This window comes from Pseudorasbora parva, chromosome 12 (genome assembly GCF_024679245.1).
Source record: "Pseudorasbora parva isolate DD20220531a chromosome 12, ASM2467924v1, whole genome shotgun sequence".
Taxonomy (NCBI): domain Eukaryota; kingdom Metazoa; phylum Chordata; class Actinopteri; order Cypriniformes; family Gobionidae; genus Pseudorasbora; species Pseudorasbora parva.
In genome coordinates this window covers 13,370,521-13,394,851 of record NC_090183.1, presented here as the reverse complement: position 1 = coordinate 13,394,851, position 24,331 = coordinate 13,370,521, and the positions used below count along the sequence as shown (strand labels likewise).

The window sequence follows — 24,331 nt, the reverse complement described above, 5'->3', positions numbered from 1 at the left end:
AGACCGGATGGGCGACTCTGTTGACCCGGGAGGGTTGATTGAAAGTGTGAATAAAAATTGAGCGATGGAAGAATGACACAGAGACCTTGCCTCTGGATGCAGGGTTGAAACTGGACTGAACTGCTCTACTGAAGGCAGCTAAAGGGATTTGACTGTGGGAGATTTGTCACACTGACAGTGTTGCGGCAAGATCTTGTTATTTGTCCCTCAAGTAGAGAAGTTGTTTGAGAGAGAGAGAGAGAGAGAGAGAGAGAGAGAGAGAGAGAGAGAGAGAGAGAGAGAGAGAGAGAGAGAGAGAGAGAGAGATTATAATTTAAGAAAAATGTTTTTTTAAATTTGGGTGACTATATATTCTCAATTAAAAATATCATTACATTGACCTTAATTTAATCAATCACGTGTTTAAAGGAGGGTAAACATATAGGAAGCCACCAATATAGAATTTCTAGCTGATTGCTAAAAAGGGCCAGATTTACTTAACAGGGCAAATTAGGGTGAGTGAAATTCCACAAAAGCGCAGATGGGATTACTTTTTTTTATAATGACCAACGGCAATGCAATCTACCAAGAGCAGCGCAAATTAGCGTCTGGTTTAAGACATGCTTTTTTTTGGTCAGTAAATAATGCCACAAATAACAGGAAATTGACAAGTTCAAATCTTAGTATATCACCTAGCATGATTCATTTAAATACTCTCCTCACATAAATTTTGCGTCTGAAAGGGAATCTACAACAAATGCATATGCAATAAGGTCAGCTGCAAAAATAACTGTTCATGCCTTTTCAGCGCTAATTTCTCACTGTCTTTGGTAAATCCTGGAGTTTTTTTAATGCCAAAAAAGGGTTTGTGCTGGTGCAAGCTGTTAGTAAATCTGGCCCTAATTATTTTATGTTTTAGATAACTGAAATTATGGAAGATATAAATCTATAAAGTTTTCCTCTTTTTTTTCTAAGAAGTGTTCACACGTAAGCTCCAATCTAAAATTTTAGTGAAATCATGAATCAAAACTAACTAAATATGCATCAGAGTATTTTTTTTATATTCATCAATGATGAGGACAAAACACAGTAGCAATATAAAACATTTTTCTTGAACTTATGTACAAACTAAGATAACAGTAATGTTTTCACTGTTATATGGTAGGGGGCGCTGTTATATTTCTCCTGAAAGAGTACAGAATCTTCTGACACAGGAGAAAAAGAAGCAGAAACAAGCGATATCATATTTGCTGACCTGTGGTGTGCGGTGTTGTTTTATAAAAAGAGGCAAAAGAGGAGGCAAAGTCCTTAAATTTCTTTACATAAATATATATAAAAACATACACACACACACACACACACACACACACACACACACACACACACACACACACACACACACACACACACACACACATTTACATATACACTAGTGCTGTCAGTCATTAAAAAATTTACTAATTGATTGTAATTTTTTTAATATTTTTTAATTGTAATAAAAATAAAACAGACAGAGTGTTCTCTTTTGTCTTGTGGTGCTTGAATTGTTTTAAGCATTTGCATGAATAAGAGCATTATCATATAATGTAACGCTAGCTAAAGGTCTATTGAAAAATGGTTGCTGCATTGATACAATATATATTATATTATATATTATATTATATTATATTACATTACATAATATTTTTATGTGTTAAACTGAAAAAAATCTCCTGCGTTAACTAATTTTGACTGTCTAATTTTTGCTCTAAATGTTCTTGCATCAAGCAAGTACGGTTGAGCTTATTTGAATGCTCTGTGTTTGCTGATCAAGGTTTATATGTGAAGAAAAGTAATTTCTAAATTCCCAATTTAAATCTGTTCATAATATAAAGCGAACATGTCTCTTGAGAAAACTTATTGAAGAAGAGTATTGACTCTTCTGGATTTTATTTTTTACGTTTTATGAATGTTTTGAAGAGTTTTGGGTGAATAGATTTTCAGTGGAGGGACAGAAATCACAGATTTAATTAAAAATACCTTTCTTTGTGTTCCAAAGATAAACAAAAGTCTTACGGTATGGCAAGTAATTGATGACAGAATTAAACATTTTGGGTGAACTACCTGTTTGTTGTGATCAGTTGTGTTACTTCACGTCCCATTTATACATTTAATTTTGACAGGCAAAATGCATGTTAGAATATTTTTAACATAGATATCAATATTATTAGTGTCCCTTTTCAGCAAGTTATTTTCAAATGCTAATATTGGCCTATACCAATACGCCGATATATTACGTATCCCTAATAGGAATGGCGATCGTGACTCTTCGAGAACTCTCCGAGTGCATTCCACAGCTTGGAAATGGACTGAATTCTCCCCCTGAGAATTAAATTACTTGAATGCATTCGACAGCCCAGCGGTCTATTGCTGAGGTTCATTTAGACTCAAGGTGTGTGTGTGTTATTGGTCTCCCAAGTCTGCTGTCTGCTGAGCTCCCTAGCCTTGTCATAAATGTTTCAGAGATGCCCTTTGATAATGAGAGTGCTGTCTATGTTTTTCCCCCCATTCAGAAATATCAACCTGCATATTACAGTGGCAGGTGTACCACGGATCGATACACAACTCCCTTTTAATAATTAATGCTTGAGATGTCACCACAATAGGGAAATTGACTCCGGACTCGTACATGATGTTCTAGTAATGGTTTGTTGGTTTAACAAAGTAACAAAGCAATTCAAGGTTTTACGGACAATCTCACTTTCCATGTTCCCTCGTGGTCATTTATCAGACAAAATAGCTTTTATTGCAGACATCACTGTCATTTTCATGTATGACATACAATAGAGTAGCCTATTGTAGTCCTGTCAATCAGATACACTGCACACACACTTCAGCTGTCAGAGATTGTCAGCGTTTCTGGTTTCTTTGGTTCTCAGTGCGGCGAGGGGATGTCCTGGCGGCCTGGAGTGGCATTCGTCCGCTGGTCACCGACCCCAACTCCAAAGACACGCAGTCCATCTGTCGCAACCACATCGTCAACATCAGCGACAGCGGACTCGTCACAATTGCTGGTCAGTGCCACTAATTTGTGCCTTGGTCTCCATTTTCTTAGAAATAGTTTCTTCCTTAAAATGGTTTAGTTGGATTTGTACAGTGTAAAAAAATGTTTGAAATGATTGCATGCATTCATGGCTCCCAAAATACACCACAGTTCAAATACACTACAGTTTTTAAACTTTTTGAAAAAAAGTGTCTTATGCTCCCCAAGGCTGGATTTATGTGATCAAAAGGATACAGTGAAAACTGCAATATTGTGAAATATTATTGCCATTTAAAATATCTTTTTTCAATTTGACTATATTTTAAAATGTAATTTTTTCATGTGATGCCAAAGCTGAATTTTTAGCATCATTATTCCAGTGGTCAGTCACATGATCCTTTAGAAATCATTGTAATTGCAATGCTCATTTTGGTGCTCAAGAAACATTACTTATTATTACTAATGCTGAAAACAATGTTGCTTAATAATATTATTTGTGGAAACCAAGCTACATTTGTACAGTTTTGAATAAGAGTATTATTTTCTCTTTTTTTATTTTTTTAAATCGTTCTGAGCCCAAACTTTTGAATAGCAGTGTATGTTCTGATTATTAAAGGTTTAGTTCACCCAAATGCAGCAAATGTAGACACACGTAAGATCTCCGGTTATCTTCGGAACACAAATGAAGATATTTGTGTTGAAATCTGATGGCTCAGACGGGCCTTCATTGACACCAATGTCCTTTCCTCTCTCAAGACCCATAAAGGCACTAAAGACGTCGTTACAAAGCCCATCTCACTACAGTGGCTCTACAATCACTTTATAAAGCGACTAGAATAGTTTTTGTGCGCCAAAAAAACGAAATAACGACTTATATAGTGATTTCAAAACAAGGTATCGAAAGTTATAATCAGTGTTTCGATTCATGATTCGGATCGCCGATGTCACGTGATTTCAGCAGTTTGACACGCGATCAATACACTGATTCATAACTGTTCTAAACTTTGCCATTCAGACCATCACTATATAAGTCCTTATTTCGTTTTTTTGCGCACAAAAACTATTCTCGTCACTTCATAAAATGATTGTAGAGCCACTGTAGTGAGATGGGCTTTGTAATGACGTCTTTAGTGCCTTTATGAGTCTTGAGAGAGGAAATGACATTGGTATCAATGAAGGCCTTTCTGAGCCGTCGGATTTAAAAAAAAATATCTTCATTTGTGTTCCGAAGATGAACGGAGGTCTTACGGGTGTCGAACAACATTAGGGTAAGTAATTCATGACAGAATCTTTATTTTTGGGTGAACTAACCCTTTAAATCCTCTTTTTAATACAAAAAATACATATTAAGTAAAAAAAAATATTTTAAATAGTTAGATCTCACTTAACAAATAATATAAGGAACATTTTCAATATAACCAAGTATTAAAAAATACACAAACACTGTTTTAAAATGAGGAATAGGCCAAGTGGGTTACTGACAGGTGTTCCACGGAGGTTGTATAAAGATTTCTCTGTCTACTGAAGGTGGGAAGTGGACAACTTATCGTTCCATGGCTGAGGAGACACTTGATGCCGCTATAAAGGCTCATAACCTCTCAGCCGGACCCAGCAGGACGGTCGGTTTGATGCTGGAGGGGGGGAAGGACTGGACCCCCACCCTGTACATTCGCTTGGTTCAAGACTACGGCTTGGAAAACGAGGTGGGTTTTGAAGCATAACTGCTTAGCATTCTGCCAGTCAGAGCGCTTTGGAGCATGTTCAACTGCTCCATAACGCTTCAGTCCCCACTGATTCTGTGGGGAAGAGAAAGTCTGGCAAACCCTTGTTTGGAAGCGCGAGAGCTTGATGGAGCCGTAGCGCTACCATGGATGTTGTTTTGCCAGCATATTTAAAAAGGTCAGCATGCAGATATTTTTGACAGCACTTGACCTTTGGTGAGAGATATAAAAGAAGAGTTTGAATCGATGTAAACGGGGTTGTGTTTATTTGTCAGAATGCTTAACGAAGCATGGGTGTTCATAAGATGGTTAAAGAACTATGAAGAAAACACCTCTAGAGCCTCAGATTAAAATCTTAGACTAGCCTTGGTTAAAGTTGGTTTCATGTAAGGTGACTCGTGAAGTTTCAGACCACCAGTTACTAGTTGTTACAGTTAAAAAAGCCCTAAGGAGTAACATTTTTTATTTTGTAAACTCACAGGTTGCCCAGCACTTGGCCGCCACCTATGGAGGAAGAGCGTTTGATGTAGCTAAGATGGCTCACGTGACAGGCAAGAGATGGCCAATACTGGGGAAACGCCTTGTGTCGGAATTTCCCTACATAGAGAGTGAGGTAAGCACTCTGAAACTCTAATCAACTTAAGAATTTGACCATTTGCTAAGCCCCACCTTTAAAACATTGCTGACCAATTCTACAATCGCAACTGTTGACATTGGCCATTTTCTCAGACAAGGTTTTTTAATGTAAAGAGGATCTGAGTGTTCAGATTTAAAATTAAATTTGACATTCATCCAAAAAAATAAATAAAAGTAAAGTGTTGCTGCTGAGTAGACGTCGACGCAAAAAATACGTCGACGCAAAATATGCGCGTCGATTCGTCAGACTCAAAATAAAGATGGCGGCGCCGGAGAGTAGTAGCAACCATAGATGTACATAATAAAGTATATTATGTAATTAAGTATATTATTTATTATGTATATCTATGGTTGCAACACGAGTGGCTCCTCAGACTTTCAGAAGTGCAAGGCTTGCGGGTTGGCCACAGTCTATGGGGTTGGCGCGCGGTGCGCACGGAGCATCACAGGCATGCGCGCACGCGTTTTGTTGTCACGGCTACATAAACAAATTTCTGCACACAGGAAGACAGATGTTTTGGTAATATTTGATGTATTTTAATCACAAAAACAAACGTTTGCATCAAGTGAAAGCATCGGATACATTGGCTACGTTACCTACATAATAAGCTGTTTTAAATTTAAAATGTTCAATGTCTAATCTTGCTGATGTGACCGAGGGTATCCATGCTCTAAGTGAGCAGTTTCATCCCAGGACTATTTCGGTTTTAAACGGAATATTGGCGCCCATAATGTACTCTACATGTAACTTTTTTCACTGTCATGCCGCGGATGCGCGTGGCGTTTCTGTTGCGGGTCAGCCACGGGGCTGTGTTGCGTTTTCTCTGCCTTTGCACACTAGAAGTCTGACGCGGCGCAGCTGCTGCTATTGATGCGGAGGGAAGCCCTATTCCTAATGTTAAACAGAAATAGCCTACGGATACAGCAAAGACAACGTCGGGAGTAGCCACATATCTATGGTATTGACGGCAAAATAGGCTACAGAATATTTCGTTCTGTATTGACAGTTGAAATATTTCAAAATCGATAATTGTCATTTTTTATTATTACAATTAGGCCTATATCTGCATTTATGTAAACCTACAGACTTTCAAACATGACAATGTAATTTAATAATATGTATTCGTGTCAAAATGATATATAAACATCTTTTCCTATTCTATTTTGCCTGGAGACGCTCCCAACACGCGTGAAAAATAGGCGCTCTTCTATTTCAAGCATGCACGCGTTTTCCGCGCGTCACAGTCAGTGTGCAAACTCCAACCTGTTAACATGGGAGCCGAAACAAAAACGGACACGCCACACAGCCGAGACGCTCACGCTTGCAGTGTGTCCCCGGATTTGATTAACCGACTTGTTGATATTTAATCGATGGGCATAGCCTGTAGGCTGAGTTGCATACATAGAAAAATCAAATAATATGTTTCTTTGTTGTAGGTTAATACTTATTTATTTGTGTGTGTGTGTGTGTGTGTGTGTGTAGCCTACTTTATGTTTTCAAGGTTTTATTGAATGCATTGCTCTTGTATAGTCTTACTTTGGAATTTTAAGAGCAATAAACATATATTGAAAGGTTAAGGAATTCGTTTTTTCATTCAGATAATTAAATCAACATGTATAAATTGCTATTAGGCAATTCATGGGGAGATAATCGGTAATCGAATCGAATCGTAACCGAATCGGACAGGAAAAATTAATCGTTAGATTAATCAATGCATCGAAAAAATTATCGCTAGATTAATCGTTTAAAAAATAATCGTTTATCCCAGCCCTACTGCTGAGTCATTCTCATTATGGAAGCTTGTTTCCGCTACTGAATAAAAAAATAAAAAGTAAAACTATTTAAAAGATCATTTCAACTTTTTATCTCACAATTCAGACTTTTTTTCTCATAATTGCAAGATATAAACTCACAATTGCGAGTTATAAAGTCCCCAAAAATTTGAGCTGGAAAAAAGACATTCTCACATAGCATAAATTTTGACTTTTCACGCCATTTTGAGTTTACATCTCGCAATTCTGACTTTATTTCTTGCGATTGGGACTTTATATCATGCAATTCTGACTATTTCTCGCAATTGCTACTTTACATCATGCAATTCTGACTTTATAACTCGCAATTGCAACTTATAAGAAAAAGTCAGAATTGTGGTATAAAAAGTCGCAATTACCCTTTTTTTATTCTGTGGTGGAAACAAGCTTCCATGAATTATGGAATCAACCTAAAATGACAGAATTTGGATTATCTTTAAAAACAATTTCTTATAAAGCTGTAGTTTAATAAACTGTGTAATTTAATAAACCAGCGATTTAATTTCGCCCCGGCAGCTCAGGCTTGAAACCTGTACATACTTTTCTCCTGCTTCTGTTACACATTTGCGGGAACCAATCACAGACTGGCTTATCCACCTGGTGCACTATTTGCTGGTTTAACACAATGACGGATAGAGAAGCGATTGGTCAGTGCCTGTTGATCATGCCTCTTGTGGTCTGATTGATTGAAGGACTATCCGATTGCATATTCATTTGCATTATTAGTCTAATTATTAGTCATTTGAATTATCATCATTGATCACGCCTCTTGTGCAGTAGAAAATACATAGCAGGCTCCCCAGACCAATGTTCATTCTTAAAAGACTGAGCTTGGTCTGATGATATCCAGACAAATAGTTAAATCCTGCGGGTCCTCAAAATGTCTTAAATTCAGTTTGATCAAATTTATGGTCATAAAACATCTTAAATGTTTCAATAAAAGTTTTACCATTTTAGGAGGTCTTCAATATGGAGATAAAAACAGGAATCGCTATATGGCCTAATGATCATTAAAGACAATATTTTAATTAAATATGCAAGTTCTACAGGCTCATGGTTTCAGAGCAGGTTACATTTAGTCCAGGGGATTGCTTATGATCTACTCTTGTTGAATTTTGGTTCCAAAAGCCAACCGGCTGTGTCAGTGTGAGCCTGTAGCGTACTTGTATGTAAGGACCTAAAGCACTGGTGATTGGCTGTTCACCACAACATCACGGGGAGGATTTCTGAAGATACTCGCAGTTGCACTAGACTAGACACAACACAAGTTTAGTTGTTTTTTGCATCATTTTACAATTCCAAAGAGGTCTGAAGTGTGGCTACACTTTATAAAAGTGGATGCCGAGTCAGCAAAGTGCAACATATGCATATAAGAGTATTGCAACCAAAGGCAGCGATGTACTTAAACTAGATGCTCTGAACTGTGCCCGAGCGCATTTGAGCCCCAAAGCCCGGTTCGTTTGAACGCTCCGTTCCGTGCCCTGGCATGGTTCGTTTGGCCGGCCCTGGCCTGCTTGGAAGATGTGGGCCTAAGCGAGGTTCGCATACAGTCCTGCTCAGGGAAATACTTAACAGATATGCTGAATGGATCCTCATAACGTTGACTACCACTTTATGTATGTTAGCTTGTGCTGCTAGTTGGTTGCATATGGTATCGAAAAAAGTATTGTTAAAGGTGCACTATGCAACTTTCCATCCACTGGAGGGTGCCTATTCTAAACAAAGGCGTAGTTTGATGACGCCAAGTGTGAGCACAGTATCTTGGGACATGTAGTCTTCACCTCACAGACTATAGAAAATAGGACTCGCGCAGAAATCATGTTCATGGATGCGGTTATTAACGTTACTGTAGTTTAAAGCAGAGCAGGACCGAGTGTTGTGGAGCTGAGCACGGCCGCTTGAGCGATTGTTAAACAAACACACGGCTCGCGAGTACCGGGATTTTTATGACGGGACGGGACACAGTCGCCGCGCGTGCACTTCCGCTTTTTCCGGTCATGATTATAAGGTAAAGCAGCACTGTTTATTATATTAGATACATTTAAGTGTGTTTAAAATTATGTTATGACGTTACTCTGTGCGTTCGCTCGGCGCTGCTGCGACGTCTGCAGAATAAAACCGAGGGTAACGCAGATATGACAGGCTACTCGTTTAAACGCAATGCTGAAATGTCCCGATCCTTAGATAAAATAGCAATTTTCTCACAATTTACAAATAGTTGGAAACATTTGGGATATTGTAAGTACTCAACTGAACAAAATATATAACACTGGCCTAGTGGTTTTTGGAAATTTTACTGCAAAAATACTACATAGTGCACCTTTAAGAACCAGTATCGAAATTGGCACCGGATCGAAAGATTTTGAACAATACCCAGCCCTACAAAATCTTTTGGATATTATTAAAATTTTCATTATACAATAAATTGGCATGCATATGGCATTTAGTTCAATGTAAACTACTGTGGCTTCTCTCTCTCTGTGGGCCAAAGCCATTATTTATCCATTTCAATATGTAGATTTTACTAGTATCAGCACAATAATCTGTTTTTGTCTTTTTTTAAACAAATTATTATTGTTTGAGCAAAATCCAATATTGATCCATCTCTAATCCATATGTATTCAAATGCTAGTACATAAATCAACTTCAAAACATATTGAATAAAACTTAAATTTGCAGTTATCCTGTTTTTCAGTTAAATGTGGTTCTGTTTAATTAAGTAATATAATCTAAGATACAAGATTTATTTGAGATTCTATGTATTAGTTTTTTTTATGGAACTATGGTATTCACGTTATTTGTGCAGGTCTTAAAAAGGTCTTCCATTTTATTTTTAAAACTGTGATGCCTTCTGTCTGGATTTAGGTGCAGTATGCTATAAAGGAGTATGCATGTACAGCCATCGATGTGATTGCTCGTCGAACACGACTGGGCTTTCTGAACGTACAGGCTGCAGACGAGGCTCTGCCACGTATCGTTGCGATCATGGGCAAAGAACTGAAGTGGACTGAGCAAAAAATGAAAGTATGTCATTTCTATCATGGTATATTTCTTTAGAATGCAGATTGATTGCACAAACCTGCGACCCTCGCCCTGAGCACAACTTTTTTTTTTGTCCTGACCGAATGCTAAAGGTCTCAGCCAGGTTAATTTAGTTAAGAGCTAATAATAGACTGCAGCTATTGTTAGTGTGACTCTTAAATAGTCTTTCTAACAAGGAGTCTCCCCTTCAGGATAAGAACACAATCCAGTTGTACAATGAACTCCCAGCACAACACCTCTGGATGACTATGGCTATTACGTCTGTGCTCACAGGAGTGTGCGTGTAGTGCGTTTGTAAGGAGGTGATAGAGTTACCCCAGCTTTTGCACGTTGGTCGTGGGTTTCCTGTCTGATAAACAGAAGCACTAATAATAGCACCGATCACTGTGCAGCTTTGATACTGTTCAGTTCCCATGAGTTCAGCGCTCCGATCTGCTCACAATGCAGGTGCACCACACCCATCACACACATGAACGGACAGCGACACAATGCTCTGCTGGGAGCCTTGATTCAGCTCAGGTATATCACAGCTCTGCAAAGGTAATTAGTGAGTTTATATCTCACAATTCTGACCTTTTTTTGCAATTTTGATTTTTTTATCCCACAAATACTAGTTTATATCCTGCTAATCTGACGGTTTTTCACAGAATTGTGAGATATTAACAGGGTAATAAAATAGTCAGAATTGTGAGATCAAAATGTAGAATGCTATAGGTAAATATATTATTTCATGCTGTAACTTTAGGCCTCATACATTATGGGCTCTATGAACTATATGCAGTATATGAATGTTTTATAGATCTATAGTTTACATCAAATTCATGCTAAACTAATCACCGCCGGTTTCATCAGGACAGTCTGTCCAGGTTTATGGGTCCATGCCAATCTTTAGTTGTCTGGAATATTTGCATTGGTTTCTATGGCGATGATGTTGCGTTTTTGGATACACCGTAGGATTATAGGAATAGGATTTCAAGCAACATGAATGTTGCTCAGATTTGTAAAAATCGCATTTCATGTGATTTTTGTTTGTTTGTTTGTTTGTTTTTGTTTAGCCATTAACACTCGCTAAATCTGATCAGATTTCAGTCGGATATGCACAAAAATCTGATTTGGACTGACAGTCTGAACGTAGCCCTAGCTTCCGTGTCAGTTTCATTCTCTTCACTGGGGTCTCATTTATAAAACTTTGCGTAGATTTCACCCTAAAAGTGTACGTACGTACAAAAGCTAGATTTTGCGTACGCACAAAGAAATTCTGAGTTATAAAACCATGCGTACGCCAGAACCTGCGCAAAAAACGCTTTATAAATCACAGCCAGCCGCAGATTGTGCGTACGTGCTTCTCCACCCTGTCTCCTCCCCGAAATCCCTATATATGGAGCTTACCATGCCTAGTTTTGATATGCATGGCCTCATCTACATATCATTTGCATGCATATTACCATCCACGTGACACCATGTTTAACACTGTCAAAGGTAAAAGACATTGAAAAATATTAGATACGGACTATGAATGCCATTTGTGTCTTACACATTACATTGCTGAAAATCATTCAATATCCTTTTTAGCTTGTAGAATAAATATATTAAAATATCCATAAAAACTAAATTGTATAAAATACTTCTCAGGTAATTTTTTTTAAATAAGTGTTATTTTAATTACAAATGTTTCGTAAATTTTTTGAATAATGTATTAAAAAAATCTATTTTATCCATTTGATCCTTTGGAAAGTTGTGCACAGTGTGTTTTTGTTTGTCTATAGGAAGAACTGGAGGCAGCACAGAAGTTCCTGCACCTGGAGATGGGTTATAAAGCTCGCTCTGAGCAGCTCAGCAAGACTACAGAGATCTCACTCACTGGCCAAGAGGTTGCAAGGTATTGTGTGTGTGTGTGTGTGTGTGTGTGTGTGTGTGTGTGTGTGTGTGTGTGTGTGTGTGTGTGTGTGTGTGTGTGTGTGTGTGTGTGTGTGTGTGTGTGTGTGTTTGTGTGTGTGTGTGTGTGTTTGTGTGTGTGTGTGTGTGTGTGTGTGTGTGTGTGTGTGTGTGTGTGTGTGTGTGTGCGCGACTACGCCTGTGTTCGCATGTGCAAGAGCCTACATCTCCCACTCTCCTAATATTGTCTTTTTTTGTGTATAACAGGTTTAAGAAGCGCTTTTACAAATTTGATAAGGAGAGTAAAGGCTTTATCACAACACTGGATGTCCAGCAGGTGCTAGAGGTGAGATATAATCTTAATGTTACAACCATATTCTACAGCTAGCATTTTTTGTTTACATATAACATTGTTTCCCAAACATATAACATTGTTAGTCAATATATATACCTCTTAAACGCTTGGCTAACGTCATTTTAGCTAATCAGGATAGGCCAAATGCAGGCTTAAGTGAAAGTTAACAGTTGGGAGAAAATCATATTTGGATCTGTGTGCTAGTTCTTAAAGTGGCTTTAATAAGGGTTTATAGACAGACAATGCACTTTTATTTTACATTTGATTACTTTATTCAGTGTCTGTAGGTAGTAATTCTTATATACTACTGTTAGATAACTGACCTACCTGACAAACTTCAAGCATTGTGTATTTTATTTATATCTTTGTTCTATAGTATTTATTTATTCTTATTTTTATTTCTTATTGACTGACGGTTATATTTTAGTGAACTAAATGTATTGTAAATTTAAACGAAACCATTTAAATGACTAAAATATGAATACAACTTAATGGCATTTTATTCGAAAGTCTATGACTAAAACTAAATTAAAATTTGCTGTCAAAATTAACATTGCATCAATGTATCCTAAAACAATTTACCACATCTCCACAGAAATATAAAGCAGCAAACTGCTTAGAAAATAACAAATAATAAAATAAAACATAATAATACTATTTGACAGTATGACTGTTTTTACCGTATTTTGATGAAAGCTGATGAGCATAAGGGCCTTCTTTCAAAATTGTTACAGTGTAATTACATAATTACAATTACATTACACATATGCATTTAAACAACTAGATGACCTGTACTTAAACATCTTCTGCTCCACCACTGAGAGTGATAGTGGAATGGAGAGCAACAGTTTCTCTGGAAAGCTGCTGGAGAACTGAAGCACATGTTTGCATTTATCACCAAAGAATATGATTTTAGATAATTCCTCTCTTAAATTGCTCATTAGCCTTCGTTCTCTCAGCTCTCATTGGCCCTCATTTATCAATCTTGCGTAGAAACGGGTGTATATGTTGGCGTAAGATTATGCTTACACTCCTCTCACCGCCTGATTTATGAAGCTGTGCGTACCTCTGCAATTCAGGTGTACGCAATACTTGCCCTGGATAAATCCCACGGCTGAAAACGATCGTCATTAGAATAACACGCCCCTATATATTCAAGTCTCCGCCTCCCCCACGCCCTCATTTTACGCCATGGACAAACAGAAGACGGCAAAGAGGCGAAACTTCTCCGACGTGGAGATCGGGCGCGCTCAATCATCTCTTTAGTCCACTTAGTCAGGGCACTGATTAGGACATAAGTCAACGGGCTGACTCCTTGATCAGTGGCCTGACTACTGAACTAGTGAGATGATTGAGACGCGCCCATCGAGACCATCACCAGGGAAGTGGGAAAAAAACCCGAAATTGTTTTATTTGGGAGTTTAAAGAGTGGGATTAAAGGCGCTCACAAAAACAAAATATGGACCCAAATTACGAGTAGCTACTGTTAGTGTGGGGGTTGAGAAGCGCACTCCAGCAGTTTAAAGCTGTTTGGATGAGAAATTACCATCACAATGCATTATTTTACAGCACGTTTTGAAACAATTAGCATTTAATTTCGTATCACGGCACATGTATTGGGGTGTACAATAGGGATGATGATGTGATGTGTAGTAATACCATTCATTCACAATAATATTTACATGACAATTTGTAACATTCTTATTATTATTATGATTATTATTCTTAATGACGCTTGTTATTCAGAAGAAGAATGTCGTTTTTATTGATTTTATTATTATTTAAAAGAAGAAGGTCATTTTTTTATTTTGTCAGTCTGAATTATTGTAGTCCCAGTCCGTGCGCAGCTGCCGGGCCAGGCGGGCCTGAAACGTCAGATAAAGCGCACAGGCTCGCCACTGGAGGAATACATATGCCTACAGATCAAACGCTTTGGTAAAGTCACTCAAATTAAACATTGACGTTCATGTTGCACAAAAATAAACACTGAATGTTGTCATTGTGGTTTTTAACAGTGGGTCATAATATAGCATATCTTTGTCAGTGCGTTTTGTGGTGTTAGGAATTGTTTTCCCGGCATTTTCACACTAACTCAAACGTGCGTACACCACCTCCGGATCTAGCGTAGGATTTGAGCGTGCCGTACGCCAACGTCCATATTGATAAATCTCAAAGTCACCATGGGTTTGGGTGTACGCAAGGTGTACGCTGGAAATTTGGTGTACGCACTTTTGATAAATGAGGGCCATTGTCCCTGGTTCTCATGCAGTCCTTAACATTTTCATTAAGCCTGACTCTGATGTCTCTTAGATACCGATTTTATCACTATTTTGTGTTCTTTTAGAAACTCAGCATTCAGATTGATGAGAACGCCCTCCACGAGATCCTCAACGAGGTGGACCTCAACAAAAACGGACAAGTGGAACTGGATGAGTTCTTACAGGTATGAACCCTTAGAAGCTGTAATAATAGCTATTTCTAGACTACAGGTTGTCTCGGTGTCGCCCTGCTTTTCAGGCAGGATTTGTAGTTGTAGGTGTGAAATCCTCAAAAATAAAAGTGCTTGTTATCTACGTGTCAGAACATCCATGTTTTGTCATAATCCGATGGGTTCACAGTGATTAGTAGCTCTGAAATGTTTTACTTATGTCAGAATGAGAATGAAGTTGATCTGGTGTCTCAGTCTCTAGCGTTTCAGTTAATTAATAATGAGCAGCACCATTCTGTACTTTTTACCATAGTGAAACATCAATTAGTTTAATATATATGGTTCAGGAGAAAGGTGTTAAAAGTAATAATCACCCTTTCTAGAGTTTGAACCAGTAACCTTTAAAGGGATAGTTGACCCAAAAATTGAAATTCTCTCATCACTTATTCACCCTCATGCCATCCCTGATGTACATTACTTATTTTCTTCAGATAAACACAAAGAAAGATTTTTAAGAAAATAATCAATCTTGTTGAGTCCATATAATGCAAGTGAATGGGGTGCAGCTCGTTTGATGCTTATAAAAGCACACGCAGTGATTGTGACCGTAATTCATATGGCCAAGCAATGTCTTCTGTCTGAAGCAAAACAATAGAAAATATTTGTATACATTTTTTGATTATAAGTCAATGCTTCTGGTCTACTGCCATATGAGAGATCACGCGAGGGACGTTGTGACACGTGACGTAAGTGTGTTGTTAAGCTTGGCGAGAAGTAACACTAAAGCACAGAGATCCGGTTTGGTGAAATCAGGTCTTCCTTTCGGAATTGGGGTCTCTGCTAGGACCCCAAGCGATCCCATTAGCTCAAATTACTTTTAATAGGTACTCTATTTAGTGCCTGATTACAATTCCTACAAAATCATGTTATGCTGATTTTAAAATGCTGTTTAAACTATGTTGTAAGGACCATTAACGTCTGTAGTTATCTTATTTACTAGCTAAGCATAGATACCTGATTAGCCTGATTAATTAGCCTGATTAGCACAGTTTATATAATGATTTGCACTTACCATGCATGTATTCACAATCATATTTAATTAATGTTGAATTAAGTGTTAGATTACGAGTTAAATTAATCATGATTAATCGCATTCAAAAATAAAAGTTTGTGTTGTTTACATAATATATATATATATATATATATATATATATATATATATATATATATATATATATATATATATATGTGTGTGTGTGTGTGTACCTTGTATAATTATTATGTACATATAAATACACACACACATGCATGTCTATATTTATGAAATATTTGTATGTATATACTGTATATATCATTTATCTAATATAGAAGTATATTTTTTTTATTATAATTTTTTTCTTAAATATACATGCACACATGTGTGTGTATTTATATATACATAATAATTAAACACAGTACGCACACATATATTATGTAAACAAACTTTTATTTTGGATGCGAATAATCATGATTCATTTTTCCCCAGCACTAGTCCAAATATTTTACTTCATTCAGATTGATGAATGTTAAAAAAATAGGCTATATTATTATTATTAATGTTCAGTTTATCATGTCAAAGAAATTATGTTCAATTATTATGCACTATACTATATAGTAAGCTATACATACAGTGAGGAAAATAGGTATTTGAACACTGCTATTTTGCAAGTTCTCCCATTTAGAAATCATGGAGGGGTCTGAAATTGTCATCGTAGGTGCATGTCCACTGTGTGAGACATAACCTAAAAAAAATCCAGAAATCACAATGCATGATTTTTGTAACTATTTATTTATATGATACAGCTGCAAATAAGTATTTGAACACCTGAGAAAATCAATGTTAATATTTGGTACAGTAGCCTTTGTTTGCAATTGCAGAGGTCAAACGTTTCCTGTAGTTTTTTTACCAGGTTTGCACACACTGCAGGAGGGATTTTGGCCCACTCCTCCACACAGATATTCTCTAGATCAGTCAGGTTTCTGGCTTGTCACAGAGAAACACAAAGTTTGAGCCCCCTCCAAAGATTCTCTATTGGGTTTAGGTCTGGAGACTGGCTAGGCCATGGCAGAACCTTGACATGCTTCTTACAGAACCACTCCTTGGTTATCCTGGCTGTGTGCTTCGGGTCATTGTCATGTTGGAAGACTCAGCCTCGACCCATCTTCAGTGCTCTAACTGAGGGAAGGAGGTTGTTCCCCAAAATCTTGCAATACATGGCCCCGGTCATCCTCTCCTTAATACAGTGCAGTCACCCTGTCCCATGTGCAGAAAAACACTGCCAAAACATGATGCTACCACCCCCATGCTTCACAGTAGGGATGGTGTTCTTGGGATGGTACTCATCATTCTTCTTCCTCCAAACATGTTTAGTGGAATTATGACCAAAAAGTTATATTTTGGTCTCATCTTACCACATGACTTTCTCCCATGACTCCTCTGGATAATCCAAATGGTCATTGGCAAACTTAATTCGGGCCTGGACATGTGCTGGTTTAAGCAGGGGAACCTTCCATGCCATGCATGATTTCAAACCATGATGTCATAGTCATAGTTCTGGGCTAATTTCTCACCTTTCTTAGGATCACTGAGACCCCACGAGGAGCCCCAGTCCGAGGGAGATTGACAGTCATGTTTAGCTTCTTCCATTTTTCTAATGATTGCTCCAACAGTGGACCTTTTTTCACCAAGCTGCTTTGCAGTTTCCAGCCTTGTGGGAGGTGTACAATTTTGTCTCTAGTGTCTTTGGACAGGTCTTTGGTCTTGGCCATGTTAGTAGTTGGATTCTTACTGATTGTATGAGGTGGACAGGTGTCTTTATGCAGCTAACGACCTCAAACAGTTGCATCTAATTTAGGATAATAAATGGAGTGGAGGTGGACATTTTAAAGGCAGACTAACAGGTCTTTGAGGGTCAGAATTCTAGCTGATAGACAGGTGTTCAAATACTTATTTGCAGCTGTATCATACAAATAAATAGCAAAAAATATCGTACATTGTGATTTCTGGATATTTTTTTTAGATTATGTCTCTCTCAGTGGACAGACCCTTCCATGATTTCTAAGTGGGAGAACTTGCAAAATAGCAGGGTGTTCAAATACTTATTTTCCTCACTATATTTTAAATCAAAATTGTTTGAATGTATTTAGTATAATCCTTAACTGATAGTTGATAGAGATCCGATATCAAGGGATGACCCAATTTGTCTAGCCTGGGAAAACCCAAACATCCAGCTAATTTAGATTTGCTTTGCAAGTAGTCTGGCTAAGAGCCCATTCAAGCCCATTTCTAATCCATCGAAATCGCGGCACCAATCAGAAACATTGGGGCAGACTTGACACGATGAGGACAGCCCAGTGAAAGGAAAAGCAGATTTTGTACATTACAAAGATGGATGCCGCCGTGGAACATCACTCATTCGAATCAGCTTTAACATCTGTTTTAAGCTATTTAAACATTTCCTTTTCGTTAAAACCCAAGCAAAGAACAACACTCGGCTACCAGAGGTGGATTACACCAGCTACTTTGATGAGGAGGATGGGGAGTGTGATCATGTGCTAACACCACACAGCAGCTGTGTATCTGGCCTTTCTGTGCTTATTTACTCACACTAGATCTGGTAGTGAAGTAAAAATTGTAAATAAATAACTAGCGTAACTATGCTCAAGTCTGAAAATGTTCTAACACATCTGAAATGACTGAATTTGAATAAAGTTTGTGAGACACAATTATCCAAAGACTCCTCAAATAGTATTTTATTTTCAAAATATTGCAAATCGCGTTTTAATCACAATACAAATGTCTTAAAGCGGGGGCAAATGCGATCAGAGCTTGATGTTTTCTATTCGACCGTCAATCCGAGATGTTTCAGTCGGTCTGAGATGCTATTAGGTGTTCCAAATTTTGCAAAAATGTTGATGGAGTGTCGGTGGACACCAACTATTATCTTTTTTTTTTTTTTTACAACAACGGCAAAAGTTGCAACATCTTCCTTGAAATCCCAAACAGAGAATGTCTCTGATGATTCTCCGTCGCTCTGCTACGTCATCGTCCGTTGGTGACGCCCCTTTGAAATGATTTGTCTATGAAACTTTGCCAGACCATAACTCAGTTACTACTGAGAATTGTCTGGGTTTTAACCAGGCTACAATTTGTCATTACTTTGCATCGCACATATGTCACTTTTCCCTGTGATCGCTCGTATAACAGTAGAAAGGAAGCATTTATTTATAATTTTTAAAAAATATATTTTTCTAATGCAGCACAACTGTTTTGTTTCAGCATTGAATATATTTCCTGATCATTAGAATGATTTCTGAAGGATCGTGTGACACTGAAGACTGGAGTAATGACACTGAAAATTCAGCTTTACCATCACTGTTACAATATATTAAAATAGAACATTTTAAATTGTAGTATATAAATGCAAAATATTTTGTCGTCGGCATGTACCCTATTGTTGCAGTCAAACGGCTTCACAAACAAGAAAAAATGAAGGGCAAGGCTTGATTATGTCCATCGAAAATTGATTGAATGGTTGTGGTTTGCTATTGCTGTGATGTCATGTGAGCGACACTTTGTCCTGCACTCATCTGAGAAGAGATGTCACTGCAACAGGGAGGGGAAGTTATTTTAAATGAAAGATTATGAGAGCACATGAACTTTTCAATGGAGGTGTATTTAAAATCAGTATATTGTGCCTTTTAACCTTAAAGGAGTAATTCAGCGCTGGGAAGATGAATCTGTATTTAAACTGGGTCATTAATGTAGTAGAAATGTGAAATTATTTTTTTTTTATTTAGTGCTTTCTAGACTTAGAAAAGACAGAAAACGTATTTTTGTCTCATGGGGATGAAAGACAACAATTCCCAGAATGCTTCGCTGCCCTACGAGGCCACTCCCAAAGCCATGGCTACTAGATTACTGAATCACTGATCACTTTCCCAACGCGACCGCGCTCATTTTCATAAAATCAGTTCAGTTAGAGAACAGACACTACAATTAAAAACTGAACGTGTGTGTTCAATATGTGATTTAGCCGCTGAGGGAGTCTCACAGCCCAAAACGCTGCAGGAGTCAGATATATTGACAGTCATGGATGAGCTCGTGATGAGAGCTGAGGTAAACGCGTCTGCGGCATAGATTCACAGAGCATGTTCAATCTGGTGCGTTTTCAGTTCATGCCTTTTAAAGCTTAACTTTCATAGGAATTAGTTTGAGAAGTTTAACGACTTGCTTTGCTCTGCTAGCCACACAGTTTAAACATGAATGCCTGAGGCTGCAGCTGCGAGTTGAGTGCTGTGAGTGTGATATCCCACCCCCCACACGGCAGTTGAAAACATGCGGAAATGGCTCCCTCTGCTGGTTGTAGTCTTTAGCCTCTGATCAACAATTCCTCTGATGGCGCAAATTGACGATATTTGCGTCATGGGAGGAATTTTAGCAGAAACAACCTACTCCAGGGTTTCTACTGATACAAAGCCATATGTTAATCACTGAAGTAACCCTTTAATGCCTCTGTGTGAAACCATTAAGATACCATCACCTGTTTGATTGTGCCTCTCTCTGATCGGTTAGCTCATGAGTGCTGTCCAGAGAGGCCAAATCTCCGACAGTCGTCTGGCTATCCTGATGAAGACGGCCGAGGAGGGGCTGGACCTGAGAGGACCCGTCACAGTCGACCGCAGCGGAGGCGGCGTTTGAATCCCAACTACAAACAAAAAGATCCACCAGACAACAACTCCCACCAAAAAGTTGGATAAACACCAAAAAGCTCTGACCACTGCCCACGCCGGTCAGATCACAAGCACATCCTCTCAAGTCATTATCTCACCCAACCGTCTGGCTGCCTTTGACTACACTCGTTTCTAAAAAATCTTGTAAAGCTTTTGTTTAGCATGCTTATTTAAATTTACTCGAAAGAAAAATATATTATTAGAGCAGAATATATTATTTAAAAATATTTGAGTATATATTTTTATCTAATGCATGCAGTGCCATGTTGTGTAAACAAGAGCGCATGAATAGATTTGTCTCCTTAATGTTTCTCTGAGCAGCTTTATCCTGTGAGCTTTCTGTTGTGCCATTTCATTAATCCAGATTATTTGCTTCTGAACATAGTAAGATTCAAGGGCTCCTGGTGTCTTCTGAGGTAAACGATGCACTGTGTGAATTTTGCTGTTTTACGCTGCATATTGCTACATTTGTACTGTTCTGCACTACTCTATTATTTCAAGACATTATTTATTCCTGTCTCAAATATTTTTAATTAATGACATTATGTTGAATGTATGCTATTGCATACAGATCAGTTATTTGAATGAGTCTTAATCAGGTTGTGTACAGTGGTTTGGGACTGCATTGGCTTTGTTTCAACAAGAGGGTTTTTACAGATTATAATGAAATATAAGAGCACTTGTTTGAATGTTGAACGTTTTATCCCTTATTCAAATCCACGAACCGTTGAAACTCCACTTTAGAATGCTTCTCATGATCATAAAACCCTGCCTGTAAAAGTAATTGGTTATCCATTAATTGGTTATCCAAAATCGTATAACTGTAAACTTGATGTAGAGGATAACAGGGAATGTATTTAATGTGCCTTTCTACTTAAAGGGATAGTTCACCCAAAACTACAATTCTGTCATGTACTCACCCTTATGTTGTTCTAAACCTGTATGACTTTTTCTTCGCGGGACATAAAAGAAGATATTTTTAAGTCCCAGTGGACCCGAAGTTGCAACTGTTGCTTTATTTCAGTGATTTGACGTATTTCCAAGTGAAATGGAATATTGAATAGAGGGCAGGGTTTTACCTCAGCGCTCCTCCTCCCCGTCTCTCGCTCATAGCAGACTAGCGGTTGGAGGGGAGCGGTTAAGGATATTCAAACCCAAGCCCTCGAACTGAAATCATCTGAGACGGAACGCCATTTCAAACTGGAAGTTACTTTTAAGATTTTGATTTAAAGATTACCACGGAAAAAAAATGTTTGTGTGTATTAACGGATTAATAATTGTTCCCCCCCAAGACAAGTTGGCTAACAAAGTAAATAAGGACAATTTTGATTTCATGAGGACTGTTGGTAACCAAATAGTTCCCCTTGACTCCCATTGTGTGGAAAAGAAACACTCCTCAAAATATCTTCTTTCATGTTCCACAGAAGAAAGAAAGGCATACAGGCTTGAAACAATGAGTAAATGATGACCGATGACTATCCCTTAAAAGAGACACTTAATGAACTTTGCATGTCAAAACGCACACTAACTGAGTGCAATCTTTTACTTGACTGTGTATTTTTGTGGTTTAACTTGCTTATGTATTTTTATATTTAGATGTTCATGTTCAGACTTCAGATGGAAACTGCTTTTAAATGAACTTGAATGCTTAAAGCTTGATGATTTAAAAGAAATGTTTTGTACAATGAAGCTGCTCCTGTTTTATAATCTGCTTTGGTTTGTTTTCATCATGCAATGAACACTTTAAATCCATCATGATATGTTTGAGGGGTTTTTTAAGCTACATGAAAACCACAGAGATCTTCTAGGGTCAGTGTTGTCTGTCAGGTTTGTCGGCTTTTGCATATGAGAGCTGGAGCAGTTAAACTAATTTATTGTTTGTCCCGACAGGATGTAATTTCAGCCTGATCCTGAATGAAAGAAATTCATATTGTATGAAAAAATGTACAGTAAATCACTCTTCAAAGCCTAAAAAACACAAATCTGTAATTAAAGGTATCTGGTTGCCTTCTGCATTGTTTTGACGTTCCTTTATTATGTGATGGACTGTCATTATGCTCAGTGACTTCATATTTCTCACATAATGTTTGTGGCGGTTGAAGCATTTAATGTCTCCATCTCACGTAAGCACGCACATACACCATTTCTTTCCCCCAGCCATTCATTTGAATGAAAGATGTCAACTAATTGACTCTAAAGCCACCACTATATGTCTGTAAAATAGCTGATTAACAGGTGTCTGAGCCAGGAAGGCCTTTCAGGAGCAGGGCATCTCGTCATACGCCTGCCTAATAATCCCTGTATAGACTCTTTGACAGTGGGAGACGAGTGCGGCCCATTCCAGTGCGATCAGCACCTAGCAAAATGCAATTAAACTAGCATCCCAGGTCTGCAGCTATGTCTAATCCTCATTTCAGATGGTGTCGGAATAGCCCTGTGAATCCGATATAATTACACTGCATGCATATTAAATCAAGCAGAGGTCCTGGCAAAGTACCTTAAAGGGATAGGCCACCCAAACATTAAATCATTTTTTTTTTATAAAAAAAAAAGTCATTATTTACACATTCTAATGTCGTTCCAAACCTGAATGACTTTCTTTTCTTTTTTTTTTTATGAGTGGAACATAAAAGAAGATATGTTGAAGAATGTTGGTAACCAAACTATTTTGGTTCTCAGTCCCATTATCTAAAGGGGTGACTTAAAGAGTACATAACACACACAGTTCTCATGTTAATATTGACTACGCTACCTATAAATATCATATTTCTAAAAGACGAACCTAGAACACACATGGCTTGAGTTACACAAAAACTGAATTTATAATCAAAAAGCACCTCTTTGTGTGTGTGTGTGTGGGGGGGGGGGGGTAGCTTATTACAGCTCAGACAACATATATACTGTTGTTGCAGAGAAATACGGTGCAGAGAAAATGGTATAATGGTGTTTTCCCCAAAAAAGCTTTTTTTCTTTTCAACTGAAGAAAGAAAACATGAACCTCTTGGATAAGGTGGGGGGTGAGTAAAATAACAGGGAATTTTTATTTTTTAAGTGAGCTAATACTTTAATAGTAATAATTAATAATAATTCATTACATTTATATATAAAGGGGAATCTCCTCAGCCACCACCAATGTGCAGCATCCACCTGGATGATGCAATGGCAGACATATTGTGCCAGAACACTCACCACACACCAGCTGATTGGTGGAGAGGAGACAGAGTGATTAAGCCAATCAGGATATGGGGATTATTAGGAGGCCATGATGGACAGGGACAAATGGGCAAATTTGGCCAGGATGCTGGGGTTACACCCCTACTATTTATCGACGGACATCCTGGGATTTTTAATGACCACAGAGAGTCAGGACCTCGGTTTAACGTCTCATCTGAAGGATGGTGCTTATTGACAGTATAGTGTCCCCATCACTATACTGGGGCATTAGGACCCACACAGACCACAGGGTGAGCACCCCCTGCTGGCCTCACTAACACCTCTACCAGCAGGAACCTGGTTTTCCCAGTTGGTCTCCCATCCAGGTACTGACCAGGCTCAGCCCTGCGTAGCTTCAGTGGGTCTTGAGGTACAGGGTGATATGGCTGCTGGCTGGTTTAAAGACACTTAATATATAGTGTGTGGGGAAAAAAAGTAAAGTTTTTCAATTCTAGTTAAATGTATTTATTGTGTAC

General features: G+C 38.0%; 1 protein-coding gene across 2 annotated transcripts in view; it reads left to right on the top strand.

Annotated features, from left to right (window-relative positions):
• The window catches only part of gpd2 (glycerol-3-phosphate dehydrogenase 2 (mitochondrial)), a 42,544-nt gene extending 19,889 nt beyond the window's left edge, over positions 1 to 22,655 (top strand). For both annotated transcript variants that reach the window (XM_067459239.1, XM_067459238.1), the window contains 8 exons: positions 2,898 to 3,032; positions 4,529 to 4,704; positions 5,204 to 5,335; positions 10,036 to 10,194; positions 11,979 to 12,091; positions 12,355 to 12,433; positions 14,787 to 14,885; positions 20,485 to 22,655. In XM_067459239.1, coding sequence (XP_067315340.1) covers positions 2,898 to 3,032; positions 4,529 to 4,704; positions 5,204 to 5,335; positions 10,036 to 10,194; positions 11,979 to 12,091; positions 12,355 to 12,433; positions 14,787 to 14,885; positions 20,485 to 20,610 — 1,019 coding nt within the window. In that variant the 3' untranslated portion in view covers positions 20,611 to 22,655. The remainder of the gene's footprint in view (positions 1 to 2,897; positions 3,033 to 4,528; positions 4,705 to 5,203; positions 5,336 to 10,035; positions 10,195 to 11,978; positions 12,092 to 12,354; positions 12,434 to 14,786; positions 14,886 to 20,484) is intronic.
• Positions 22,656 to 24,331: the final 1,676 nt, after the last annotated feature.